Source organism: Polyodon spathula, chromosome 1 (genome assembly GCF_017654505.1).
Source record: "Polyodon spathula isolate WHYD16114869_AA chromosome 1, ASM1765450v1, whole genome shotgun sequence".
In the NCBI taxonomy this organism is placed as follows: Eukaryota; Metazoa; Chordata; class Actinopteri; order Acipenseriformes; family Polyodontidae; genus Polyodon; species Polyodon spathula.
The window spans coordinates 71246927-71274830 of NC_054534.1; the positions used below are offsets into that span (position 1 = coordinate 71246927).

The 27904-nt window shown below is 37.4% G+C and overlaps 1 protein-coding gene across 1 annotated transcript in view; it reads right to left on the bottom strand.

The window, feature by feature from the left end:
* Positions 1 to 27904, bottom strand: part of LOC121323694 (B-cell scaffold protein with ankyrin repeats-like) — a 36995-nt gene that overhangs the window by 8556 nt on the left and 535 nt on the right. The window contains exons 2-5 of the mRNA XM_041264930.1: positions 23278 to 23670; positions 14292 to 14422; positions 11917 to 12055; positions 120 to 262 (exon numbers count right to left, since the gene is read on the bottom strand). Coding sequence (XP_041120864.1) covers positions 120 to 262; positions 11917 to 12055; positions 14292 to 14422; positions 23278 to 23670 — 806 coding nt within the window. The remainder of the gene's footprint in view (positions 1 to 119; positions 263 to 11916; positions 12056 to 14291; positions 14423 to 23277; positions 23671 to 27904) is intronic.

The window sequence follows — 27904 nt, forward strand, 5'->3', positions numbered from 1 at the left end:
AAATAGATACAAAGTGAATTAAACAACAACAAAACACATTCCTTAAAATACCCATTTGAAACAAAGCAAAATGTAATGGTAAGGCAATAAATGTTTATAATGTTAATGTTTACACTTACTTGACACATAAAGTCTATTGGATCTGCAGCTTTCTTGAGAAGATGCTCTATCTCCCCCATTGCGGTGTAGTATTGGATTTCTGTCTTGGTTGTAATAACTCCTCTGCAGTAGATATTGACATTTATAGTTCCTGCAGGAAAATCTTAAAAAAAAAAAAAAAAGCTAATTTATTCCTGTGACAAAGTGCCCGCCCCTGTGTATATTATCTGTTATGTGTTGCGTGTGGTGTGTTTAAATGTTGGTGTATAGACATTGGTACATGGGATATAAACGGGTCTGTGTAACACGAGTGTTTAAAATGTATATGTGTATTTAGGCACGAGGATTGCACGTGCAAGTAAAATGTAATAATATGTGAGCACGGGTAATTGCACTTTATTAATTCACGTGCGTGAATAATTAATTAGTAATTGAATCCCAGCACAACAGTATATCTAGATGCACGTTTTCACATACTGGCGGTTGGGTGTTCGGTGAGTGGAGAATGGGATAGGAGACAGAGGTAAAAGTAGTAATAATAATAATAATAATAATAATAATAATAATAATAATAATAATAATAATAATAGTCGTAGTAGTTAAAGTATCTGCCGTGTTTGTCTAGTCCATTTTGTTTGTCTTTTTGTTTTGGCGACGTGTGCCGTGTCCTGTGTTTGTTTTTGTATTGTTCCAACTGTTTATTTTCTGTCTGTCTGTTAATTCATTAAATGCTGAGTGACACCATTCGCTCAGCTCACCAAACTCCACCTCTGTCTTTGTTTATTTTCCTGCTTTATCTTCTTCAGATCATTTCAGAATGGCTGTAGTGTATACGCTACTGTTTATTACACTGCACAGTCCAGTAATAAACACAGTTGCAATTAGATAGGTACAGTGGGCTGTGGCTTTAACAGAACCATAAAATTAGATGCCATAATACATCAATACAATATCTGCCAGGGGGGCACTGTTTCGAAAAGTATGGAAGGTATTTAAATTGTTGTGGAATTAAAATGAACGTGCCCATTCCTCAATAATAACCTCCTATAATTATATAGACATTTGTAACAAACTTTTCAGAATGACCAGTTATGTTAATAAGTAAGAAATAGTTCATTAAAATACTTAGTTATTACTATACAATTCTGGGACTTACATTTTATAACCTAATTTATTTGTAGTGCAGCAGTTACATCAACCTTTTACAATTCAAACTGATGAAACCCATTGGCCCCTTGCATGGCTTAGCTATAAACTATAGCTGAACTATGTGATTGAAACTATTTTATATTCTTTTACATTTGCAATACCCAGTATAGCTATAGCCTCCAATAAACTCCCAATCTCATAATGATGCAATAACTATTGCTAAAAAAAGTAAACTAAGTTGTAATAAGCAATATTCTCTCAAATGTTGTAATGATCAACACGAAACTAAAGTCTATCAGATCTGCTGCTCTCTTGTCCACTGTGAAAGACACTGAACTGCAACAGGGATGTGTAACTTCTGAAAAGATGTCTGCATCTGCATAACAAATGAATCAGGAAAACCATTTGGGCAAACGTGTTACATACGGTACATGTTTCATTTTTTTGTCCAATTCCCTATCTACGATACCATTATAAATAAGCTCTCCCCTGACCTCTGTGAGGAAAGCACGGAAGGTGTTTTTTATTTTCTATTTACATTAGTGCCAGTTATTTTACCCCTGATTTTCTCCCCAATTTAGAATGTCCAATTATGTTCCCTGGCCACAGCAACTCCCCACATTGCTCAGGAGAACTGAAGAATTCAGCTCATGGGCCAGTGTGCATATTGAAGTTGGTCCTTTGGTTAATGATCAAGGCGTCTTTGAGTTTGTCATCTGGTCCTGTACTGTAAATTAGATGAGCAGATAATAGATTTCATGCACACATTATGTTAAACACGTATATGATTTTTAATGGTATTTTACATTTGTGAACAGTAAAACCGACAAACACCTCTTGCACTCCTTTTCATGCTGCACTTGCCATTGAAGGAGTGAATTCACCACAACTGAGCTGCTCATGGGAGTTATGGGAGTGCTAACTAAAACTTTTCAAGTTTTATCTATCACCGGACAGCTAAACTGTTTTCCGGTACCCAAAACACATACTTATTCAAGTATTAAAATGTCTTTCAGGGTTTCAGTTCAGTCTCCTCCTCCCAGATCCCCGGACTTCCTTCAAGCCTTAGTTAATTAAGTTTAATAAAACAATGAATCAATTATATTGTGGCTATGCAAACTAGCCACAAAACCCATAACACGACATTATTTACAAACAGAGCTCTTGCTATCACAATATATCTATATCTATCTCTCCAGAAATAACTTAAGATAGATACATACAGTGGCATACACTGGCTATTGATTTACCTGTTAGAGTAAGAGAAGGGAAAACACCAAGAAAATGAGAAAATCCTGCCAATGGAGTGGGAAAAACAAATATCTTCTGGCCCATGTGCCCTCATGAGTTTCCTCAAATCACAACAAGGAACCTCAGGAAAAAATGTTAACCTTATGTATGGGGAATTGAACCCTGTTTAACAGAGAGAGAAAAAAGGGATGGTATTGATTTATTTTCTAATTATCTAAGAAACCAATAAAATATAATGCTTCTGTTAATGGCTTTAGTTTTTTCAGTACTGTCCGCCTTTTGAACCAACATGATTTCAAGGGACAGTCCCATATTTCAGTCCCTTTTTAGGTGTCCCTACTTATTCTCAAAAAATGTTGATTTGTCCTGTATTTCAGACGTCACATTTTTTCAATAGGATTTCAATGGGTTTCTATGCGACGCTAGTGCGGTTTCTCAATGCAGCAATGTGCTTTGTACAGGCACTGCTTATATTCACCAATCACATCAAACCTTTTCATAACAGACTATCTATCCAATCAACTCTCATCCTGCCTGTGCAACGGCAGTGCACAATTTCAAATTCAACGGAAATGGGAAGCTAGCTAGCTAGTTAGCATCTTCACTCTCAGAGCTAGTCCATCTGTTGACGTTAGTTAGCTTGTGAACTACTGAAATGTACTCGTAATGTCTCAAAAAAGTTATTGTTCTTTCAATGATGATCTCCAGAGGGAATATACATTTTTAAGAAAATATCTCTCTGTTTCTGACTACAGCAAGGTGATCTGCCAAACTTGTGGAGCTAAATTTTCTATTGCTCATCGCACAGACATAACTCAACATATCCACACCAGGAAACACAAGGACGCTGAAAAGAGAAAGTGTGCTACACCAAATGCTCCAGACAAAATTCTGAGTCTGATAAAGTGTATGCAAATGAGGGACTTTTTGCATCTCATTCGGTGGTTCATGGATGTAGTTTCAGGTCAAGTGATTGCACTGCTAAACTGATCAAGAAAGTGTAAGATCCCAAGTTTGCTTCTGCAAGTACCAAAACCAAAGCCATAGTATGCAGTGTATTAGCTCCATTGTCAGAGGATGAAGTGCAAAGGGATTTGGAAAAGTGTGCTTTTGTCAGACGCAACGAACCATAAAGACATAAAACTATTTCCAGTGTTAGTGTATTACTTCTTACCTTCAAGCGCAGTCAACACTAAAATAATATAATTTTCTTCTCTGCCTGGAAAAACGTCTGATTTTCAAACAGAATATCTTTCTCAACTGATTGAGAAACATTCTCTCAGTGAAAAGATTGTTGGATTTGTGCAGACAATACAAATACTAATTTTGGCGGTGCCAAGCGAGCTGGAAAAAACAACATCTGGAGGAAACTACAAGGGAAATTGGGAAAAGACATTTTAGGCATTGGTTGTGCTGCCCATATTGTACATAACTGTCTGCAAACAGCAACGGATTGCCTTCCAGTTGACTTGGAGTGTTTTGCAATAAAAGTATACAAGTGTTTTCATATTTACACTTTTCGTGTTGAGGAACTATGACAGGGTCTTGCTCGTGTCGTGTGTGGGTAGCTGCTGTTCAAACACACAGAGAGACAACTGGGGGTGGCTAAACAATTAAATCAATCTGTTAACAATTAACCCAAAACATACAATAAACTACATATTTCTCCATGTGCAGGGCTTACAGGAACTAAAAGACTTCTCCGGTTTTATAGATATTGAGTATTTAAACCTGTTACAGCATGGCAGCACACGGTTTCTTTCTCTTGGGCAAGCTCTTGAAAGAATATTGCTGCTGTTTGATGGACAGAGGTCAAGAGAAATGTCCGATAATTGGATGTTTTGGTCGAGGCTGGTGACATCAGTGCTGAAGAGTTTTATGGGGCTGTTAAGAACTTTTATTCAATCACTCTTAAGAACATAAGAACATAAGAAAGTTTACAAACGAGAGAAGGCCATTTGGCCCATCTTGCTCGTTTGGTTGTTAGTAGCTTATTGATCCCAAAATCTCATCAAGCAGCTTCTTGAAGGATCCCAGGGTGTCAGCTTCAATAACATTACTGGGGAGTTGATTCCAGACCCTCACAATTCTCTTTGTAAAAAAGTGCCTCCTATTTTCTGTTCTGAATGCCCCTTTGTCTAATCTCCATTTGTGACCCCTGGTCCTTGTTTATTTTTTCAGGCTGAAAAAGTCCCTTGGATCGACACTGTCAATACCTTTTAGAATTTTGAATGCTTGAATTAGGTCGCCACGTAGTCTTCTTTGTTCAAGACTGAACAGATTCAATTCTTTTAGCCTGTCTGCATATGACATGCCTTTTAAGCCCGGAATAATTCTGGTCGCTCTTCTTTGCACTCTTTCTAGAGCAGCAATATCTTTTTTATAGCGAGGTAACCAGAACTGAACACAATATTCATTGTACAGTTTTAACATTACTTCCCTTGATTTAAATTCAACACTTTTCACAATGTATCCGAGCATCTTGTTGGCCGTTTTTCATAGCTTCCCCACATTGTCTAGATGAAGACATTTCTGAGTCAACAAAAACTCCTAGGACTTTTTCATAGATTCCTTCTCTAATTTCAGTATCTCCCATATGATATTTATAATGCACATTTTTATTTCCTGCATGCAGTACCTTACACTTTTCTTTATTAAATGTCATTTGCCATGTGTCTGCCCAGTTCTGAATCTTGTCTAGATCATTTTGAATGACCTTTGCTGCTGCAACAGTGTTTGCCACTTTTTTCGTCTGCAAATTTAACAAGTTTGCTTACTATACCAGAATCTAAATCATTAATGTAGATTAGGAATAGCAGAGGACCTAATACTGATCCCTGTGGTACACCACTGGTTACCACATTCCATTCTTAGGTTTCTCCTCTAATCAGTACTTTCTGTTTTTTACAAGTTAACCACTCCCTAATCCATGTACATGTGTTTCCTTGAATCCCTACTGCATTCAGTTTGAGAATTAATCTTGTGTGTGGGACTTTGTCGAAAGCTTTCTGGAAATCTAAATAAACCATGTCATATGCTTTGCAATTATCCATTATCAATGTTGCATCCTCAAAAAAATCAAGCAAGTTAGTTAGACACGATCTCCCTTTCCTAAAACCATGTTGACTGTCTCCCAGGACCCTGTTACCATATAGGTAATTTTCAATTTTGGATCTTATTATAGTTTCCATAAGTTTGCATATAATATAAGTCAAGCTCACTGGTCTGTAGTTACCTGGTTCAGTTTTGTTTCCCTTTTTGTGGATCGGTATTACATTTGCAATTTTCCAGTCTGTCGGTACCAACCCCTGTGTCAAGAGACTGTTGCATGATCTTGGTTAGCGGTTTGTAAATAACTTCTTTCATTTCTTTGAGTACTATTGGGAGGATCTCATCCGGCCCAGGGGATTTGTTTATTTTAAGAGCTCCTAGTCCCTTTAACACTTCTGCCTTGGTTATGCTAACGTTATTTAAAACTGGATAGGAACTGGATGACATGTGGGGCATGTTGTCTGTATCCTCCTTTGTAAAAACTTGTGAAAAGTAATCATTTAATATATTTGCTATTTTTTTTTCTTCATCTACGATTTTGCCATTTGTATCTCTTAGACATTTAACCTCCTCTTTGAATGTTCTCCTGCTGTTGTAATATTGGAAAAACATTTTGGAATTGGTTTTAGCTCCCTTGGCCCCTTTCTCTCTTGGCCTTTCTAACTTCCTTTTTGACTTGCGTTTGCAGTTCCGTGTACTCTTTCTGTGTACTTTCTTTTTGGTCCCTTTTTAATGCTCTGTAAAGTGTCTTTTTTCGCTAAATATATTTTTTAATTGATCTATTAAGCCATTTTGGCAATTTAGTTTTAGATTTAGATTTGTCTACTTTAGGGATGTAGTTATTTTGCGCCTCTAGTACTACATTTTTGAAGAACAACCATCCTTTTTCTGTGGATGTTTTCTCTATTTTACTCCAATCTACTTCTGTTAGTCTCTGTTTCATACCTTCATAGTTTGCTTTTCTAAAATTGTAAACCTTAGCTTTAGTCATTACTTTGGGGGTTTTAAAAAACACTTCAAATGAGACCATGTTGTGGTCTGAGTTTGCTAGTGGTTCTACGACCTCTGTTTTAATTATTCTGTCTTCGTTATTTGAAAAGACTAAATCAAGGCTTGCCTCCCCTCTAGTCGGTGCCTTGACAAATTGTGTTAGGAAGCAGTCATTTGTCATTTCCACCATTTCAATTTCATCCTTCGTGCTACCCACCGGGTTTTCCCATTTTATTTGGGGGAAGTTGAAATTCCCCATTAGTATGGCTTCTCCTTTGCTACACGCATTTCTAATGTCATTGTATAACAGATTATTTTGCTCACCATCTGAATCTGGCGGTCTATAACATGCGTCTATTATTATGCCCTTTGAATTTTTGTCCGTTATTCTGACCCATATTGATTCGGCTTTGTTTTCTTTGTTCAGGTTTAACACCTGGGCTTCAAGACTGTTTCTTATGTATAGTGCTACCCCTCCTCCTCTTCTGTCCTGCCTGTCTTTTATACAGTGTATACCCACAAATATTATATTCGTCCCCATCACTCTCAGATAACCAAGTTTCTGTAACACCTATCACATCATAGTTACTTGTTAGTGCAGTAGCTTCAAGTTCTAGAATTTTGTTTCTGATACTTCCAGCATTTAGATAAATACATTTAATGGTTGTCTTACCTGAGTTGTTGTTCTTGTTTTGATGCGGCCTCCCTTCTGTTTTTTTGTTGATTTCTCCCGCCTTCCTTTCTAGTTTAAATGCTTCTGAACCTGCTCGAGGATCTTTTCTCCAAGTAGATTGGTTCCCTTTTTATTTAAGTGCAGTCCGTCCTGTCTATACAGATAGTCCTCGTTGTAGAATGTGGTCCAATGATCAAGATAGGTGAAGCCTTCCCGTGTGCACCACGTCTTCAGCCATGCGTTTAGATTAATTATTTCCAGCTGTCCATATGGTCCTTTGCAAGGTGCCGGTAGTGCACCAGAAAATACCACAGTTTTGGTCTTGTCTTTTAATTTCTTTCCTAGCTCTCTGAATTTGTTTTGCAGGGATTTTGGTCTGTCTCTTCCAATGTTGTTTGTACCGACGTGGACGACTACTACCGGGTCGTCTCCTGTTCGTTCTAGGAGCCTGTCCACGTTCTCAGTGATGTGCTTGACAGAGGCGGGGTAAGGGGGTCCAAACTACGAATTGAACTTGCTGTGTTTCTCAATATGGAATCCCCAACAATCATGACCTCCCTTCTTTTTGCTGTCTGGTCACCACTGTCAATAGGGTCCTGGATGTTGTTCCTTTCATTCTCTTGCTGTTGGTTCTGCTCATCAAAATTCTGAAGTGACTCAAATTTGTTGGTTGTTTTGATTTCTGGTGGTTGTGTTTGATGGGTTTGTGTTCTGACCTTCTATCTCCCTGGTGGCTTTCAGTCTGTTAGGGGTGATGCAGACTTCCATGAATTGTGGATGTGCCAGCTCCTCAAGATCCTGTTGCTGTCTCACTTCTTCCAGCTTCATTTCTAGCATACTTACTAGTTTATGCAAGTCCTGGATCGCGCTGCAGTTTACGCACACTTGGTTTAGCTCTGCTGGGTTTTCTCGGATTTCCCACATCAAGCAGGTGTCACAGATTACTGGCTTGAAGACCATGTTGAGGTTTTTTTGAAGTTTAGTTTCTTCTGCAGCCGTCAATCTGCTTTCAAACTGCTTCTAAACTGCTCTGTACTTTTCCACGCCTGTACTTCTCCCACTCCCTGTCGCTTCCATTCGCTGTCGCTGGGAAGACTGCCTCGTTTAACTGCGTTGTTCTGCTGTGCTGTTGGCTCCTCCCCTCGCCCGTGTCTCAGAACGGCGCTGAATTTGAATCAGCTGCTCCGAGTTTCAGTTTGTTTGTTATCAGAAAAACACACGCGGCTGTTTGACTTTGAGCTGCTGCTGTGTTTCCCCAATGTCCTGTGTTTTCTGATTAAAGCAATTAAAGAATTACTCCTTACTGCTTCTAAACTGCTCTGTACTTTTCCACACCTGTACTTCTCCCACTCGCTGTCTCTTCCACTCGCTGTCGCTGGGAAGTGGCCCAATGATCCAGGTAGACTCTTGACTACCTGGATCTTTGGGCCACTTCATTTGCGGGCATGGAGAAGCTGGGAACATCCCACTGTGGAGTGAGATTCAGGGGAGCCTTTCCCACTTCCATTCAAGAATCCCCACTGTCAGACAAATTGACGAAAACACCCTTTTTGACGAATGGACAGAGGCAAAAGAAGTGATCAACCACCGCATTCCCAACTGGAACAAAGAGAAGACAACCTTCTCTGACAGGGGGAGAGAAGTTTTCCAGGAGTTGGACAGAAATAGTGTTAGTCACGAAGCTCTTGCCAAAGCCGTGGAGTTTGTTTTATGTCTGCCAGGAACATCAGCTCCAGTTGAGCATGATGAACGCTGTGTGGTCCCCGGATAAAGCCCATCTCAGTGTGACTACCATGAAGGCAATGTTGTTTGTTCTAGGCAATTTTGGAATGGAATGCAGTGATTTCTATGACAAGCTACAAAATGGCAAACACACCCTGCGAAAGATTGCTTCAAGTGCAAAATACAATAAGCCACAGACACAGGAGGTCTCGACAACACTCCATGAGGAGCAGCCCAGCACTTCCAACTAACTGTAAGAAAATGTATTTTCTTCCAGTTTTTTTTTTTTTAAATGATAAGATAGCGCAGCGGTCAGTAGTGTCATCTACTTTATAACATTCTGCAGCATGCATGGCTGATGATGATGACACTGTAGCGCCATCTACTCTGGTCAGTGATGTGTTTGTGAGTAGTAGCGCCTTCTACTACTGTGTGAGTTACTTGGTGATTTGTCTGTCTGTCTGAGTAGTGCCTTCTACTACAGTAACTTGGTGATGTAGCCTATTTGTCTGAGTAGCAATAAATAGTTAGTATATTGTATCTAGAGATGTCAGCTATTGAGTAGTGTCCTGTAACATCATCATATTGCTTCACCCCCGCCCCCGCCCCCCCGCGGTATTGTACCTCAGGGAATCTGGTCACCTTAAAATAGTGTGGTCTTGTGATGTAGAAATACAGTTATAATAGGAGGACAGATCCTTTGAGCTGGGAGTAGCAGGCTGGGCTATTACACTGTGATAACATTGCTTGGGTGTCACTTTTCTTTTGTTTATATTGTTGATTTGTTTGGTTTAACCTTTTTATTTTGGTTTATTAACAGATCTCTATGTCTGAGTCTCCCTCCTTCACATAAACAGCCTTGCCAGTGATACTACCTTTTCACACCATGTCATCTGCTTCAACCACAAACTAATGTATGAAATAACTTAATGTACACGAACATTATTACCAGAGTTATAAAAGAGAATGAAGTACTAAGGGTGGTCGCAGCACTTCAAATAAATAAATAAATTCTCATGGCTTGATGGAATCTGTCCAGGAGTCCTTACGGAATCTAGAGAACAGCTTTTTAAACTAATATGTTATATATTCAATATGTAATAATAGGATGGCTCCTATAAATAAAGGAGCCATCCCACTGGATTGAACAAATGGTTGTTCCTATATTTAAAAAGGGAGATAAATTTGATCTGGGGAAATACAGACCTCAATCATATATAAAATCATGGAAACTATAAGAAGGGCCAAAAATGGTGGAATATTTATATAGTAACAATATTACACGTGACAGCCAACATGTCTTTAAGAAGGTTAGATCTTGTTTAACTAATTTACTAGATTTCTTTCAGGAGGTGACTACTAGAGTGGACAAGGATAGTGTGTATGATATAATCTACTTAGATTAAAAAAAAAAAAAAAAAAAAACATTTGACAAAGTACAGCATGAAAGGCTATATCTAAAAATTAAATCAGTAGGAGTAAATGGTAAAGTAGCAGTATGGATTCATAACTGGTTACAAGATAGGAAGCAGGGAGTTATAATTAGATGCCAGGCATCAAACTGGAGTAATGTAACTTGGGATATTCCAATAATCAGTATTAGGACCATTGTTATTCTTAATCTATACAAATGACATAATCAGTAAATTATGCACATTTGCAGACAACACAATACTGGGAGGGGTACTGTGGCAGGGTAGTGCAGCAAATTAAATACTTTTAATTAAATAACAATTACCAAACAAAACAAAAGGGCACAGTGGCCAAATAAAGACACAAAACAGTCTAAACAACTAGCAAAAACACTGCTTACTCACACTGCTCACTCTCACTCTCACTCTCACTCTAACTCTAACTCTCACTCTCACTCTCACTCTCACTCAACACTACCAAACAGGTCCTCTCATTCTCACAAACACTCAACAACTACTCCCTTTTATACAGGTGCTGCAGCTAATTGGGCAATTCGCACCTCATCAGCTGCAGCACCTTTCACACATTCCTCACACAAACTCATTCACTCAGATCCACAAAGCGGACTCACATCCACTCTAAACACCACGAAAACACACAAAGACAGGCTGCACACTGTCACAGGTACCCAACTCTCAATCAGCAACTTTAATAATACAAAAAGATTTAGACAAGATTCAAGCTTGGGCCGACACATGGCAGATTAAATTTAATGTGAACAAATACAAAGTCTTGCACATAGGGTTCAGAGACATTAGAGGCATGTACAGCATGAATAGTAACGGAACAGAGTAAATAGAATACATGTTCTTGTTTTCATGTTCTTATAAAGCCTATAATCTTTTATGTAGCTGCAATATGCCTTTTAAATCTCTTATTAATTTAAATGGATGTTGTGATTTTAATTTATATACACTGATGTTTTTTGGGGGCTATGACCTAGACTGTACAATGTCTGCACTATAATTTTGTGGGCATTGTAGTTCTTTAAAACAAAACAAATAGGTTGTCTTATGCCTGACTATAGGGAACGATCAAAACTTGTCTGTGCTCCATTAAAAAGTTTTGCTGTCATAAAATAAATAATTACATTCATTATTGTATAATAAAAGTTTTGTGTTTTGCACACTGCGTTTATTCGTCAACTTAAAATAAAATAATAACAACAGTGCTTCCATTTGGTTGATTGTAAAGCATAGTAGTTCTTTCTTAATGGGAAAGTCTAGATGTCTGTATGAATTATTTAAAAAATATGCATATTGGTGACTGATTACTGACATTTTAGATTCTGGTGTATTCCATTGGGATAAAAACAAAACAATAAATCCCTTTTCTCATAAATCTAATACTCCCAATACCAGTGTGAGGCCGAGGATGTATAAGATGCGTGGGCTGTGTACTGCAGGAAACACCTAGGGGGAAGTGAAACCATTTGTTGCTATTAAGAAAGTGGTTCAGCATACTGCAGTCAACACTCCTGTCAGCTGCAGTAAGAATGCAAATCTTACCTAATGCTTTCACACAGAGTGTTTTCTCATTCCAAGGTGTGGGCTTCACCCTTACTTTCTGGTTGTTTGCCTGGAACTCAATTTCAATGTCTTTTGGGTTTAACGCATCTTGCAGCAGAAGGAAAATGTCTTCAGGTTTCTAGAAAAGTAAATAATATAAAACAAGTATTTAAATAATGCTACTAATAATAAATAAATAAACAATGTACTTTTGGGGTCTGTAATAAATAAAAGCTGTAACAAGTCACTTTTAGTCAAGAATGGACAAGCTGGCTGTTTTACATAGAGGACTAATAAGGAGCTCATTTCACAGCTGTTGCCGGATTGAAGAAGAGTATGGGCTATTGTGACAAAGTGCCCGCCCCTGTGTATATTATCTGTTATATGTTGCGTGTGGTGTGTTAAATGTTGGTGTACAGTCATTGGTACACGGGATATAAACGAGTCTGTGTAAAACGAGTGTTTAAAATGTATATTTGTATTTAGGCACGAGGATTGCACAGCACTACGTGCAAGTAAAAAGTAATATGTGAGCACGGGGAATTGCACTTTATTAATTCAGGTGCAGTTGTACCGCGACTCCAATTGAATGATTGATTAGCAATCGAGTTTTGGTACAGCTGCATAAAAGCAACATGTTTTCACCCACTCGGGGCTGTGTGTTCGGTGAGTGGAGAACGGGATTGGAGAAGGAGGTAAAGAGAATAATAATAATAATAATCGTAAAATATCTACTCACCGTCTTTTGTTTAGTCAATTTTGTTTGTCTGTTTATTTTTGCGAATGTGCCGTGTCCTTGTGTTTCTGTTTGTGACCACCATTTATTTTCTGTTCTGTTTATTTATTAAATGCTGAATGAAAGCATTTGTTCAGCTCCACCAAACTAAACCTCTCTCTCTGTTTATTTTCCTGTTTCTGGTCTGACGCCACCCACTCCGGCCGTCTTTGTGACAGCTATTCTGTATAACAACTAGATGATGCTTTGTTTTTAGTTGAATTCTTAGAACTCTCTAATATGCTGACATTACAATGCATTATAATGAGATTTAAATCACATTCAACAAATACCCATAGTAAAGACTCTGTGTGTCAATTACTTCCCCTTAAGAGACCTATGGCAGTCTTCAGTTTTTTTTTTTTAATTGAGAGATGCTTCTTGTATAACACCAACTATATTAGGCCTTGGACTGTTTTGTAAAACAGCTATCATAATTGTAACAGCAGAAGTGCTCCAATGTTACTATCAGTTAAAGGGGAAAAGATCAACTTATGTACGCCACTACTGTGGCTCTTAAATGCTTTAACACTTGTTTTTAAATTATAAACAAGTGCATCAACTTTCTTTTCTAGTTGTTATTGAAATCAATACCATACAATACAGAAGCTTTAGTGATATATTTAGACACAGCACTGTTTTAGATAATCGAATAGACCCCACTGACCATACTGGCTAGAAGCCTTCAAAAGATAACGAAACAAAAGGCATATTTTGTGATATTCTTTCTGTGTTTTACAACCTGATGTTTTATATTTATAGTGAACCTTTATCATCCAAAGTTTGATTTTACAAACACCTCTGTCATCCAAACAGCCCATTGGTAACTTTTAATGTTGTGAGCAAAGCTACAGCAGACTTCTATCTAAGGTTTTTATTTAGAGATTTTAAAAGGTCGATGGTTGTATTGCAATGATTTTTGGAGGATTTGTTCCTACAGGTAACATCATATGAACAACTTTAGTGTTGTAAGTCTACAATGTTATCCAGACATAGTCAACTTCACAAAGAACTCTGGATGATACATAGAGCATATATGTGTGTGCCCTGTACAGATTCAGAGAAAACAGAAATTGTCCTTAGATTAATGATATATTTTAAAGCAACATTGTGTCTCTAACTACACTGTAATAAGTTATTACTCATGATTGTGTTGATAATATGCAAAAATATGCTTTATGGCAAAATGCTAAAATGTTGCTAGCATCTTTTGTAACAAAACACATCAGAAAAAAAGTACTGTGTGAATACATCACTGTTCTTTCATTTACTTTCTGACTTTTATTCTTGCTAAGTGGTTACCATAACATATTGTACAAAGCCTTCTGATATTATGTGATGTGCCAATACACTGAAAACTGAACACAATTGTCATAAAAAGCACTACACTTGTGATGGCTGCTTATCCGATATGCCTCTGTCATTCAATTTGAAAAAAAGGAAAATCTGTTCTGGTTACTGGCTGTAAGATTTCATTGCAATCCATAAGCAATGATGTGTTCATCTATAAAGCTGCCTCATGAGAAGTTATAAAACAAAACTTTAAAACAAAAGCACAGGCTTAAGATATGAAGTATGACTATTATTTCATATAACTCACCTCACATGGAATTCTTGTTGGAATAACTAGGATTGGCGATTTGACAGGAAGAGCCCCAACAGAATGCTTTTTTTCTATTTTGAATTCCAGCCCAGCTGTTCTTGCATTGAAGTTTGAAGCAGCCTGTGCACCTACACACACAAGTAAACCTCACGTTACAGAGGGAAGCAGAGGTGTCAAATATAGTAAAATACAATGCTGGCATAGTCTCTGTGCCATATCTAGAGTGGTGGATTTTTGTACAAGGCACATAAAAAACAATAAAAACCCAGCGGTGCAATAATTATTATTATTTTTTAAATAGCAATAGGGGACAATGTTACAGTCCACAACTTCAAAGCTGTGTTTATTATTATTATTATTATTATTATTATTATTATTATTATTATTGTTTTTTTTTAAATGTAGCATTTTGGCATAGTTCAGGGTGCCTTAGAAGGCATTCACTGTGGGATGACTCAGTCTGCTCTCTATCATCTGAGCTGCTTCTAATGGCTATCCCATCTGTCTATCGCTCTCTCTACTCTATTTAAGCTGTGCACTGCTTCCTGCTCTTGTCTTTCGTTTTACATTTGCCCTCCTCCTCCCTCCTCATCTGCTTCTTCTTCCTTAGCTGCATTGTCCGCACAGGGCTCCCTCTGGGGGGTAGTGAGTCTCACTCCCCCGACCGGGCCTGGCTTCGCCGACCAGGTTCATCGTATGGTCAGAGGGGACCCCCGGCCACACCTATTCTTTCACAGCTTGTGTGCTTTAGCCTCAGCGAGGCTCTAATCTATACGTCTTTTTCTCATCCTAACCCTCTTCCCCTTTTCCTCCAGGTCCCGCGGGAATCCAGCAGGTGCCCGGCCCTCACTTCGGGGCTCACGTCTGATGGAGGTCGGTTCTATGGATGGCACCTGTCTTGACCTTTTTCTTTTCCAGGTCCAGGTACCTTTCGGGGTAGCCGGGTCTCCCTTCCACCAGGCAAGCTGCTGGGATGGGTCCTCCACCTCTATTAATGTCATCCCCTACTCTTCACAACCGCTCAAGCAGCTAGCGGATCTTCAAGCAGTAGGGAACCTGTCCTGTCTGTTCGACTTTGTCATGAACACTCTGTCGCTCAAGTCCCACAAGCACTCGATTCCAGGAGCCCCATGAAATTAAGACATTGAAAAAAACTTGTAGTTGAAACTTTTATCATTGAGTTTTAGTTTATTTTGTATTTCTTAACTATTTAACCAAAGATAATACTTTAAAAAAATCCTGAAAAATGGTTGTTCTTCTGGCTGTAGATTTTTTATTTTGTTTTATTAGGGAAAGCCGACTACAGTACTAGGTATAGGCTATTCTTACATTATAAGAGAAATAAGACTGAGACTTATTTGAACACACATGAATATAGTATGATTTGTATTTTGTTTTCTTTCACTGTTTGTGTAAATAGTTAGAGCCTGACATTCTGCCTGATTCTCGCTGCCAGCTGAGTTTGTTTACAGAGAATCACAGATGAGGATTGGACGGCTGTGTTTCCTTTGATTGGCTTGTAGGCATATCCAAGTGAGGCGTCTTGCTATAAAGAAAGGTGCTGACACACCCTCAAGGCTAATGAGCCAGAGCCTGATGGTTGTGGGCTGGAGACGGCATTGTATTGTGAGCAATTCGGTGGTCACCGTTTGTATACCAGATTTGCTCTTTCATTTAAAAGACTGGGGTTTAGTTTAGAGGATTTCAAATCCAATGAATTATACAAAGAGTGTGTCAGTGTAGGTTCCTGGAACCTCCCTTACAGTGGAGCAGCGCACAGCTGATTGTTGGCAAACGTTTGTTTTGTAGCTGTTTTTCCCCACTGTGCTTTGTTTTGCCTTTTTGTATTTATTTTCACTTACACTTTTATTTGTGTATTCTCACCTGTGTGTTATACCATTGATGGATAACCACATCCCTTTTACAAGGGTCCATATATTTTTAGGTAGCCGATTGCATAACTGTTTGTTCTGCTTTGCGTAGATATGAAAATGCACAGTGACTCTGCTGTTATCACCTGATTTACATGTGCTAGTTCATTTACATGTGACGCTTTTTTTTCTCTCGGTCACACTAAAGTAATAGTTAAACAAAAAAAAAAATGGGGTGTGCTGTAAGCTGACAGCAGGTTTGGTCTTCCGTGGTTTGGTGACTTTCTTAAACAGACAGTATTATTACATGTAATGAAGAATGGATATGCTGTTGCTGCATAAAAAAGACAAATCTGCAGCAGATTGTGTAAAGCAGTGACATTATATTAAGAATCTCTGCAATCATGATGGACACATGAATAAAAGGCTGTTGTTAAATGAGATTTTATCTTAACTTGACTTCATGAACACCTAGCTGTCAACAGCATTGTGTTTTCATTCAGGTTTATGATTAACATGTTTCAGAACTGCAGATAACTCTATGCAAATGAGGTATTGGTTAACATTTATCTCAATTTGTTCAAAATTCACCTTCATCCATGTCCTTAGGGCTTAACGGCAGTCATGCTATTTCGAAGTCGCAGTCATGCTATTTAGTTTTTAGTTAGTCAGGTATAGTCGAAATCCAATCATTTACCCATGTTAGCCTCTAAAGACCTTAATCCTGAAACACCTGCTGTGGCATGTTGCTTGAAAACAACATTTGAAACATGTTTTTTTTTTTTTTTAATATACTTTTCAAAGACAAAAAAAAAATGTTATTTGTAATATGGTAATCAAGTAAGAGGTAAAAGAGAAATCTTGGTTGTTGGCAACATAAATATGCATTAGCAAAATGCCCCATATATATATATATATATATATATATATATATATATATATATATATATATATATATATATATATATATATATATATATATATATATATAAGATAGCAAGATAGCAGGGAGGGGGTTAAATCATTGCCTGCGGAAAACATGTGAGAATGCACATTTGGGTGAATGGGCTAATGGTTCTAATTGATTTTATTGTTTAATGATTTAGTTAATCCCCTGCACCTGGTGGTAATTGCAAATTAGAGCCAGGTGCAGGGTATTTAAGGAATGCAGCCAGTCAGTTTGGGGCTGCTGAGGGAAGGAACAGAAAGTGTGTTTTGGTTCCAAGCAGTCAGACTGAGGTATTGAGTTAAACTGTATGGTTTTTGTGATTTGGGGTACCTGTAAACAGCTTAGCTGTACGGGGTGTTAGTTAGGGGAATTCTGACTGTATAGTTAGTGCTCCAAGAAGGAGCTAGGTGTTTGTTTGTTTTGTTTAATTTTTGTTTGTGTTATTAAGTTAGTGCGTAAGCGCAAAAAAAAAAAAAAAATCCATTTCTGTGTGCTGGATTTATGTGAAGGATTCTCGCTCTCACGGTTCGTTGCCCCTTTAAAATAGACCCAGGACACAGAAATTGATTTTTTTTTTTTTTTTGCGCTTACACGCACTTTTAACAACACAGACAAAAATTCAACAAACAAACACCAAGCTCCTTCTTGGAGCACTAACTATACAGTTTACTAACTATACTGCACCACCTGTCAGTAACTTTCATTTTGTTTTTATTACACAAAATGCTCAAAATAAGGTGGCTCATGTTTACTGAATCAAAAAGGCTTAGCAGACAATATTAAGTTAGACAAGAGATCCTTATTGTATGTGTAGGTCCTTATTGGAACCTTGTGGAGATAAGGCAGGACAATGTTGTCCTCCAGTTGGGCACAGTTTAATGCAGCTGAGCTGAATTTCAGGATCACAGGGTAGTTGACTGTGGAGATCTGTCTGTTACTCTAAAATTTCGGTACCCTTGGCTGTGTGTAAAAAAAAAAAAAATAAAAATAAATAAATAAAAATACTCGGAGAATTGTGCTTGTTTTTTTTCTGTTTTTGTCAATCTCAACAATGACAAGAACTGGACTCATATTATTTAACTCATATCATATTATATGGCGGTAACACTTTTATGAGTATCATAAAGCTTTTTCAGCCAAATCAGCTTCTCGGTTAGCATTTGACAATACACTGATTACTGGTCTCAGCCCGATCATGATATTTAATAGATTCTTCAGCAGTCTCTATGCTAATGCTTGTGCTTTGTGCTTCCACAGCCCTTTCTACCTGTGATGAGGAGACTGCTTTTGGGCAACCTCAAATTATCTTCCCCTGCTCTTGACAACATTTTTATTTTATTTATTATTATTATTACGAATTGTGAATCTGCATTTTCTCCTATTCATTCTTCAGCTCCACCTGATTTTTCAACAAGCAAAGATTCTCATGGAAGACCCATCAGATATTCCGGCGACAGTCAGCTGTGCAATAATTTCAAATCCTTATTCTGCATTTCCAAAGAATGCCATTTTTTTTTTTTTTTTTTTTTACATCTGTGCAGTTTCTGTGGCGATGCTCATTCACATTACGTCTGCCCTCTTTCATCTAAATGACAGTCCGTCCAGCTGAAGAACTCCTAGAATTTAAGTCTCTGTTGTTAGCTTCGCAGATGTCTGACCTCCAGAAATCTAAAATCTTCCTCCTCAGCTTAAATCCACAGCATTATTTGAAGTATTCCCTATTGTCATCATAGCCTATCTTTGGGGCCCCATTTTCGCAGAAAAAATTAAATAATAATCTTAATCTCTTGTGATAATCAATCAACTGTTCATATTATTAATAAAGGCTGTTCCTCTTCCTCTTTAATTATACAACTTCTTCACTGGCTAGTCTGGATTTCAGTTATCAATAATTTATTTTGAATGCTCTACAACTTCCAGGTATCTCTAATAACACTGGTGATGCTCTTTCTAGTTTACAGATCGCACAATTCAGATGTCTGGCTCCCTCTGTACAAACCTTTCCCTCTACCCATCCCTCCATCCAGAGAACTGATTTTCAACTAAAATATACATTTACAATCTTCTGTCTTCAGATCATTTTAAACTGTCCTTCCTCCCCTATCACATTCTCCCATTCATTCTGTATACAGTAGGTACAGCAACATCATCAGTCATCCTTAAAATCAACCAGTCCTTCCTCAGAGGTGGAATCTACATTCGCTCTTCTCTCCTCGATATTATTCCAATAACAAAGTATTGCTAGCATGCCTGGAGTGGGGGCCATCTCTCCCCCAGGACCACCAGAGATTTCCTCCCACAAAGACAAGGTTTTTCCTCTCTACCAAGTGTTTAGATTAGTTAATAGTTAAAAAAAAAAAAAAAACTACCAAAAAAAACCTATAATTAAATAACAATAATAGCTTCAATGATCAGAACTGCTGTGGCATTCTTTTAGATCAGCCACTGTTTTGAATAATTAAATAGACCCCATTGATCAAAATGGGGTGAAATTATTTTATAGGTCACGGTTATTTGGAGAATTAGCATAGTTGCTTTCTAACATTTTTTGTTTGAAACACAACACACATATACAGTATATATCAACATAGGTGACGGAAGGAAACAACAAAGACCGTCCTCAAGGTTCTATTTAAAAAGACAGTTGCAAAGAGGCGTTAAATAAGCTTTAGAACCATAGTCTGTTGAAAATGACAGTAAAGATCCACCAGATAAAATAATCCCTGAATTAATTGATTTAATATAAAAAGAAAACTATTTATTAATAATATATATATATATATATATATATATATATATATATATATATATATATATATATATATATATATATATATATTCTGGTATAAAGAATCTTGAATGTTCTGTCGTGTTATGCAGTTTTTATTAACTTAAATCAAAGTCAAAATCATTCACTCTGAGGAACTGCATCTGTCAGCCCAGCTCACAGATAAGCAAAATACTTTAGGACATGTTGAAGTGTAAAAACTCAGAACCTAGTCATTGTCTTCTAATCTTTATACCACAGAGACCAGTCACATTTCCAAATAACTTTGCTGTTGTTATTCAGTTAGTATTGCATTTCTACACTTTAGTTGCATTTTGTGAACTTGGTTATTGTTATGGTAGTGTAACTGTGGCATTGTAAGGAAGGCACCTAAGCACTACATAGAATATCTCAAGTATCTACAGCCAGGCAGAGAAATGTATCTGGTTGCAGTGTAGACTCTACATCAAAAATTCAGATTAGTTTCAGAAGCAGAACAGATGCTTTCAATCTTTCACAGAACAGTCATTTAGAGCAGAGTGACATCTGATTTTCTTTTGCCTAATTTAATGTTTTTTTTATCATATATACAGTGTGTGTGTGTGTGTGTATATAAATCTGAGCTGCAAATCTCAGTACAAAGGGGGCGCAGCTGGAGCGCTGTGTTTTTGTTTGTTTATTTATGTAGCAGAGGGCTAGCAGGTCCAAAGCTGTGGATTACTGTACTCTGTTATTATTTTGTGAAACCTTTTTTGTTTGGGACTGAAAACCTGCCGTTCTATACCAGCAATGGTATATGGGTAAAACAGAGGGTTTTCAGTCCCAAACAAAAAGGTTTAAAAAAATTAGAACGTTCAGTGATTATTATTAATTAAAAACAGTCTGTTTTGGTAATTATAAGATTGTTTGGACATTCACTTTGTCATCCACACCACTCACCTCCTGACAGGCATGTATACAAAGAGATCAGAATGAAAAAAAAAAACATAGACTAGATAGACAAACCTTGACATACGCAGGCATGGCATGGTACTGCAAGTGCTCTTTCATTTGACTTACATGTATGTGTAAGTCCTGGAGCTTTAATAATGGTACAAGGACCAAAACAAAAAGTTACAAATGGAAACACAGGACGAGAGAGAACAGCATGGAACACACCTTCACCTCTAACACCATCATTAATTCATTCTTAATACTAATTCTAAACTAACATTCGTGAACACCTATTTTATGCACCTGTGGATGGAGCCTAATTAATCATTTAATCATTAATTGTCATCTCCAGCCACATTCCCAGGTATTTTGACAGAAAGAAATGTAATCCCCTCTCTTCCAACCCAACATTCCCCACACAAACACACATTGGAAGGGCTTCAACCCTGCCACAAAGCTTAAAAAGAAAAACGTAAAACAGGTGCCTCAGTCCACATTTTCTCATGAAAAATTTTCCAAACCTTTTTATACTCAAAGATTATTTTATTGTTGATCTGAGGGAGCACTGAGGCGTGTTGTACTGTATGCTAAGCCATGGCCCACTTTTGAATTCCACATTGAATATGGTGTAGTAGATACTGTTATTTTTGAAAAAATTGACTAATATGATAACATTTTCGATTTACCTAGATTTTATGAGGGTTTACAACAAACTTCTGTGGTCTTAAGTGGGCATCATTGTGTTACACATTTGGGACATACAGTATAGTAAAATAAATATACTGTTATCCATATAGCAAAGCAAAATAGCACAGCACTTTCTCTTAAGAAAACGTAGGTAGTCTATTCTAACAATTCAGTTCTCTCCAGTTATATGTATGTACTGTATATTTAGCACATACAGCTTTTGTCCTCCTGCAAATCTCCCACTCACTATTCAAACAAGTCTTGTTTGAAATGTTTTGCTTTTAACACAAAGCATTCTGCCTAGTCTGTAAAGCCTAGGTGTTTGTAAGCTACAGCACTTTCCATAGTACATTAACAATGGGTTTATAAAGGCTATTTTTGTGTCTTTTAAGATTGCACAAAATACTACTAATTGTAAAAGTCGACATCATACAGGTCTGCTTTGGAGGAAGATTGCAGGTTAGATATAATTTTAGTCTGTGTGGTAGATTGCTGATATACAGTAGGAACTATTAAACTAAACTAAACTAAATGTGTGTGTGTAACACCATAAACATTTTCCAATTTGAACTTCTATTTTCGGGTACGTTATGGTAATGTTAATGCTTTCTTCAAGGAATATAGGCAAGACATTATAACAATTTAGAGTTTATAAATTAGGCTTCATTTCAGAGCAATTACATTTAAAGACGCTGGTTGATTTCTGTGAAAGCATTCCATTAAAGAAGCAAAATTTCTATATCTGGCAACACAACACTGGTATATTTTAATAGCCGAAAGGTAAGAGTATATCATAACATAATTACAAAAAATGTCTGCAAATTGAATTCTAAGCCTATTCTTATAATGCCAGGGGATGGGGGGTTTGAAATAAATATTAATAAAAATCACCCTGTCAAGCCCCACAAAATATTTTGGAAAATATTAACATTTCGAAAAAATTGTATTGCAGTTACTGTATTTGAATAATTATTCTTGTTGTCCCTATCATTTGACGAAGTGAATGGTACAGCATTAATCAAGCTAAAATGGCCAGGAACCACCAAATATGTTGTTAGGCAATATATTTGAAAGATTATCGAGTCAAAAATTTGAATCATGCTAAAATTAATCACTACTCAACTTATCTTAACAGTAATATACTGTGCACAGTGGCACCAAAAAGTCACACTGAATAATGCATAAAAATAAAGTACTGGTAGACATGCACACTGTAATACCTTCCACAAAAGGAATAACCAGACTTATAGAGACTGGTAAGGCAAATTAGTATTACTGCAACAACATCAACAACAACAACAACAGCAATAACACAAAAACTATTTGTTTTCCTGTGTCAGATTTAAAAAACAAAACAAAACCTAGTGTGAGATGAAATGTTTCTGCATCGTAATCATAACCCTAACCTCTCCCTCTAAATAAAAGAAAATACTCCATTAGAGTCCCAGTATTGAGAATAAACTATACAGCTATGACCAAAAGTTTTACATCACCCTATAGAATTAACTAATATAAAGTTGAATGAAACCTGCTGAATAATGTTACGTTAACATATTGAATTACATAATGCTTTGTAGTTTTTCATATACTGACAAAACATTGAGAAATAGAATATTTCAAAATCTATCTGATGCAAAACTTTTGGCCATAGCTTTACATTTTCCTTTCTTAAACAGCTTCTTCCTGTGCAAGAGAAAGTGTCCAATTTTAACCTAATTGTCCTGTAGTCTAATTATATATTAGTGTGAATAATTGAATGCAAAAGCTTAATATTACCTTTATATATGATGCCAGTGACAGTAGCCAAGTATTCCTTTGGATCTTGCTCGCTGGAAATCTCAAGACACTCACTCCCAAGGGGCACCAACTCAAACAGCTTGCCTGAACTACTGACCCCACACTGCAAGATCACCACTGTTTGGGGAGGCTGCAGGACCCTGGACAAAAAGAATCTCCTGATCTGACACATCATATCCAGCATTCCCTTTGACAAGATAAGCAGTTTACATTTGTAGAGGCTGAATTTCACAAAATCTTCATTCTTAATGGAAGCCATTCCAATGTCATAACAGCACATGTTCTGAACCTTGATCTTCTCTAAGAAAACATATTTCAAGTATGTAGCCCATTGTTCTGCTTCCTCTTCATATATGATTACCAGGTCATTACCTATAAGAAAGAAGAAAAAAACAGTGGATGTGGGAGTAGAAGTGAGTTTCAAAGATGATGACCTCTTAGACAATCTGTATAGGTAACTCCACTCAGAACTGCAGGCTTGTAAATTAGTTTTGGGTATTTTCATACATAATCATTTTCTGACAAATTGCAGTTAACAGACTGAAACTACAGTTGTAAGTTACTTAAGGTTATATTTTTGTATCGTTATTTAGGGTCAGGTAATAAAAGTAAATTGCTATTAGCATAAAAACACTAATTTAAGTTCATAATGGAATAATACCACATTTCTATCTGCAACCAGTCTATAAAACTCAATCACTTCCAAAATCAGACTGTAATCTGTATATGGCAGGTATTCCCAAACTTTGTGATAGTGGGTCTCCTTTGGGTAAAAGAAAAAAAAATGACCCCCACCCCCCACACCCTTTTTTCCACCTGACAAACTAAAAAACAGATGTATGTAAATGATTCTTGATGCCTTCGGGGCTTGTAGGTTTACTTGACTTGTTGTCTCCAAGTCAATATCCTGTTTGTATGAATTAGGAAGAAATTAAAAAGAATTGTCCTAGTTCGAACAGCTGAGTGTAAAGGATATTGGCAAATATATTGATTTGCATCCAGATTAGCACCTCTGTACTGTATTTTAGTGCTGTTTTGGTACTACTGACCCTATGATGCATTTTGAGTTGCAATGGACACAGATTTTTAGTTGAAGTGCTCACGCATCAATGACATCCATGTAGCAGCAAAAAAATTGCATTATCCTTGCAGTCAAAAAAGGATGTGTTGAAAGCAATGGAGGATGCTGCACCACTGTACAAGAAAAATAAATATGTTGCAGCAGATTTCAATATTGCCAACACATTGTCAACCCTTCTGCAAAACCAGATACAATACAAGTATATGAACAGCAAACTGGTGATGCAAGTCATCAGCGTTTTCGATTTAATCAGCAACCTGATGTTGAGGACGCCTTGCTTTTGTGTTTTAAATGCCTGTGCTCAGAATAGGACATGCAGATTTCAAATGCAGTTCATTTGCAATGCATACTTTTTAAATGTGTATACTGTTGCAAGTTCTCTAAATTACATATTTTCAATAAAATGGTTGTTACTTTTAAACTAATTGAAATTTGATTTCAGTGTTACTGTGACTTCAATGAAAACTGACAATATGCATTTGGCTTAGAATCTTGATAATAAGAATTACTGATAATTATTTTTTTAGTGAGAGTTGAATGCAGAAATGCAGGAAATGGGTCAGAAGTATACCAGAATGTTCCATAAACTGTAATTCCATTTCCAAATGCTTAGTGATTTTATAGTTATTGTATGCATTGTTATCTGGAGAGAGGAGATAAATGTATGGTATACATAATGAAGAAGGTAGTTAAATAAAGAGTAAGCATAAAAATAGTTTTTAAATGTTGTGGTGCAGTAGCATCATGGTCAAGGCTGGTCAGCGGCAGAAATAGCGCTTTCAAGCACTTTACAAACAAACAAGTAGGAGTCGGAGCACATGCTTCACTACATTTTTGGATGAGCCTTTGTGCTCCTCCCACCCCTCTCTCACCAGATCGAGGATGCCGTGAGGCTGTCAGCCATACAAGAGCTCGAAGTGGGAGAACCCTGTTGAACTCTGCGGCACCTCTCTCAGAGCAAAAAGGAGGTTGGGAAAAAGAGTTGCCCAATGTTTTTGCTCTTGAATCACAAAACACCTCAGCATCTGCTTTAAAGTCTGATTGAATCGATCCACCAAACCGGCTGTCTGTGGATGATAAACAGAGGTTCGGATGGGACTATTTTGAGTATTTTGTATACTTGCTGTAATCTTTGAGATAACAAGTTTGTTCTATGATGAGTCAACATCTCTTTGGGGATCCTTACTCTGGCTATAATCTGTACTAGTTCTTTGGCTATTGCAGATGCACAGTAGACCTCAATGGAACTTCCAGGTATCGTGTTGCATAACACAATGTAACACAATTTTTGTTCCTGGGTAGTAAGTGTTATTTTCTAATTGCTTATGCCTCAAAAGTATAGAAAATGGCTATTATTTCCCACAAACTTTGCTTTTGTGACCAGGACAGTGATATTTCAAAATATCACTATTTCCAATGAGAAAACGGGTGCTTTTGTGTCTTTTCGTTCACATAAAGTCAGAAAAAAACAACATATGAATCCAAATTAACTGTATTTACAGTATAATCGTAAATCTCGAAAAACTACTCACTTCTAAATCTTTTGTAGACATTTTTGTATTACTTTAGTATAAATACATGTTAATTTGGATTCATATGTTGTTTTTTTCTGACTTTATGTGAACGAAAAGACACGCATTTGCCTGTTTTCCCATTGGAAATAGTGACAGTTTGAAATATCACTGTCCTTGTCACAAAAGCAAAGTTTGTGGGGAATAATAGCCATTTTCTATACTTTTGAGACATAAGCAATTAGGAAATAACACTTACTACCCAGGACCAAAAAATAAATAAATAAATTTTGTTACACGGTGTAATCTACCACCACTAATATAGGCATATACTCGGAATCAGAAGGTAGAAAAGGGCCTACAATGTCCATCACAATGCGTTCAAGGGAGTGGAAATAATTGGCAGGGAGCGCGGCAAACTCAACCTGGCGCTACTCGCTGGTAGTCTGGGCATGTGGCTACATATTTCAACACATCATTATGAAGTCCTACCCACTAAAATTGAGCCAATATGCATTTCCTAGTTTTATCGACTCCGAGGTGTCCTCAGACCGATAAGGCTGGGGAATCATTAATTCTGTTGCAGGCGGTCCTGTGCCTGTTGCAGGGTTCACCTTATATAATAATTGCCCTTTTATAATGAAATGTCGATATTCTAGCCGCCCAGCGCCTTCAACATCCTCACCTTCAATACACCGGACCTGCCCCCAAGTGTGCACCAGTGTGGAATTGTTTTTCTGGTCCCACACTAGGTGTGCTTTGGTCCCACATGTCCGGTATATTGAGATGACCTGGAGTAGCCTCTTCCCTGGATGGCCCAGTAACCTTGACCGCTCGGTCACACTGTGTACCAACTCTCTTTGATTGCCGTTTGCTACCACCAGAGCTTTCTCCCACCAGAGCCCAGCCTCGTCTTATTGATGCTCCTTTCCCTTTTTTGATCCATCTCTCTCAAAGCTTTGTTCCAGCAACCACCGTTATGTTATTACCTGCCCCACAAATTTAAATAATGAGGCTAAATGCAGGTTGATTATCAGACATGCCCCCTAATAAAGACTAGTACAAGTGTCAAGGTAGCGAGTGTGCTTAGCTGGCTACATACTCAAAATTGGTTACAGAATTTCCGAGGTTCACTAATTCCAGATCGCAAAAGAGTGATCACAAGCCACGACACTTGCAAAGGAGTTTATGAAACGCATGCAACGCTGACCTCTGCGTCCTTGTAACCTCCTAGCAAGAGCATCACAATCGCAGGACTTTTGTGAAACGGGCTCCAGGGCCGTGATGCTACCCTGTCATAAGCATATTTACAGTCTGTAGCCTGCATATTTTTTCAGCAGTTTCTTGCATCTTTCATATTGGATGCTTGTTAGGTACTTCACCATCAGAGTGAGTTGTAGAGATCGAGTTCTGCAATCATAAACGGGATTGACTCAGTCCCAATTCAAATCTGTTTGATCTTGATCTGCTGCTGATGGAAACTGACTTATCACCAAATGCAAATCACCTTCAAGTTAGTCCTAGAGGCAGATGAAAATGTGACCTAAATTAAATGTCTAATCTGTTTATTTCTGATACATTTTTTCTTTTCTGAAAAAAAAGGTCTAACGACAATTTAAAGTAAAGCTCTCTAGCCCTAACCCATGGTTTTTTTGCAGCTTAAAAAAAAAAAAAAACTACAGTACTGTACCAAATATCAAAAATTATAATAACTATGTTTAATACTAACACTACATAAAGTATAAAATGTTTTTTTTTTTTTTTTTTTTTGTTATTGAGTACTTTTTGAAAGCTGCTATAAGGATACCGTAGCTCAGCAGAAGTCAAGGTCAGCAGACATCCTCTGATCCCACGATCAAGACAATTGCCTATTCACACCCAAGAGCTCTTGACTGAATTTTGGCACGCTACTGGCCTCAGAAGGACAAAATCCAGCCCTGTGGACGTCCACTTGAGCTCAGTGGGTGCCTTGTCAATCCGGTCCGCAGTAGCATGATAAGGAGAAACATTCCTG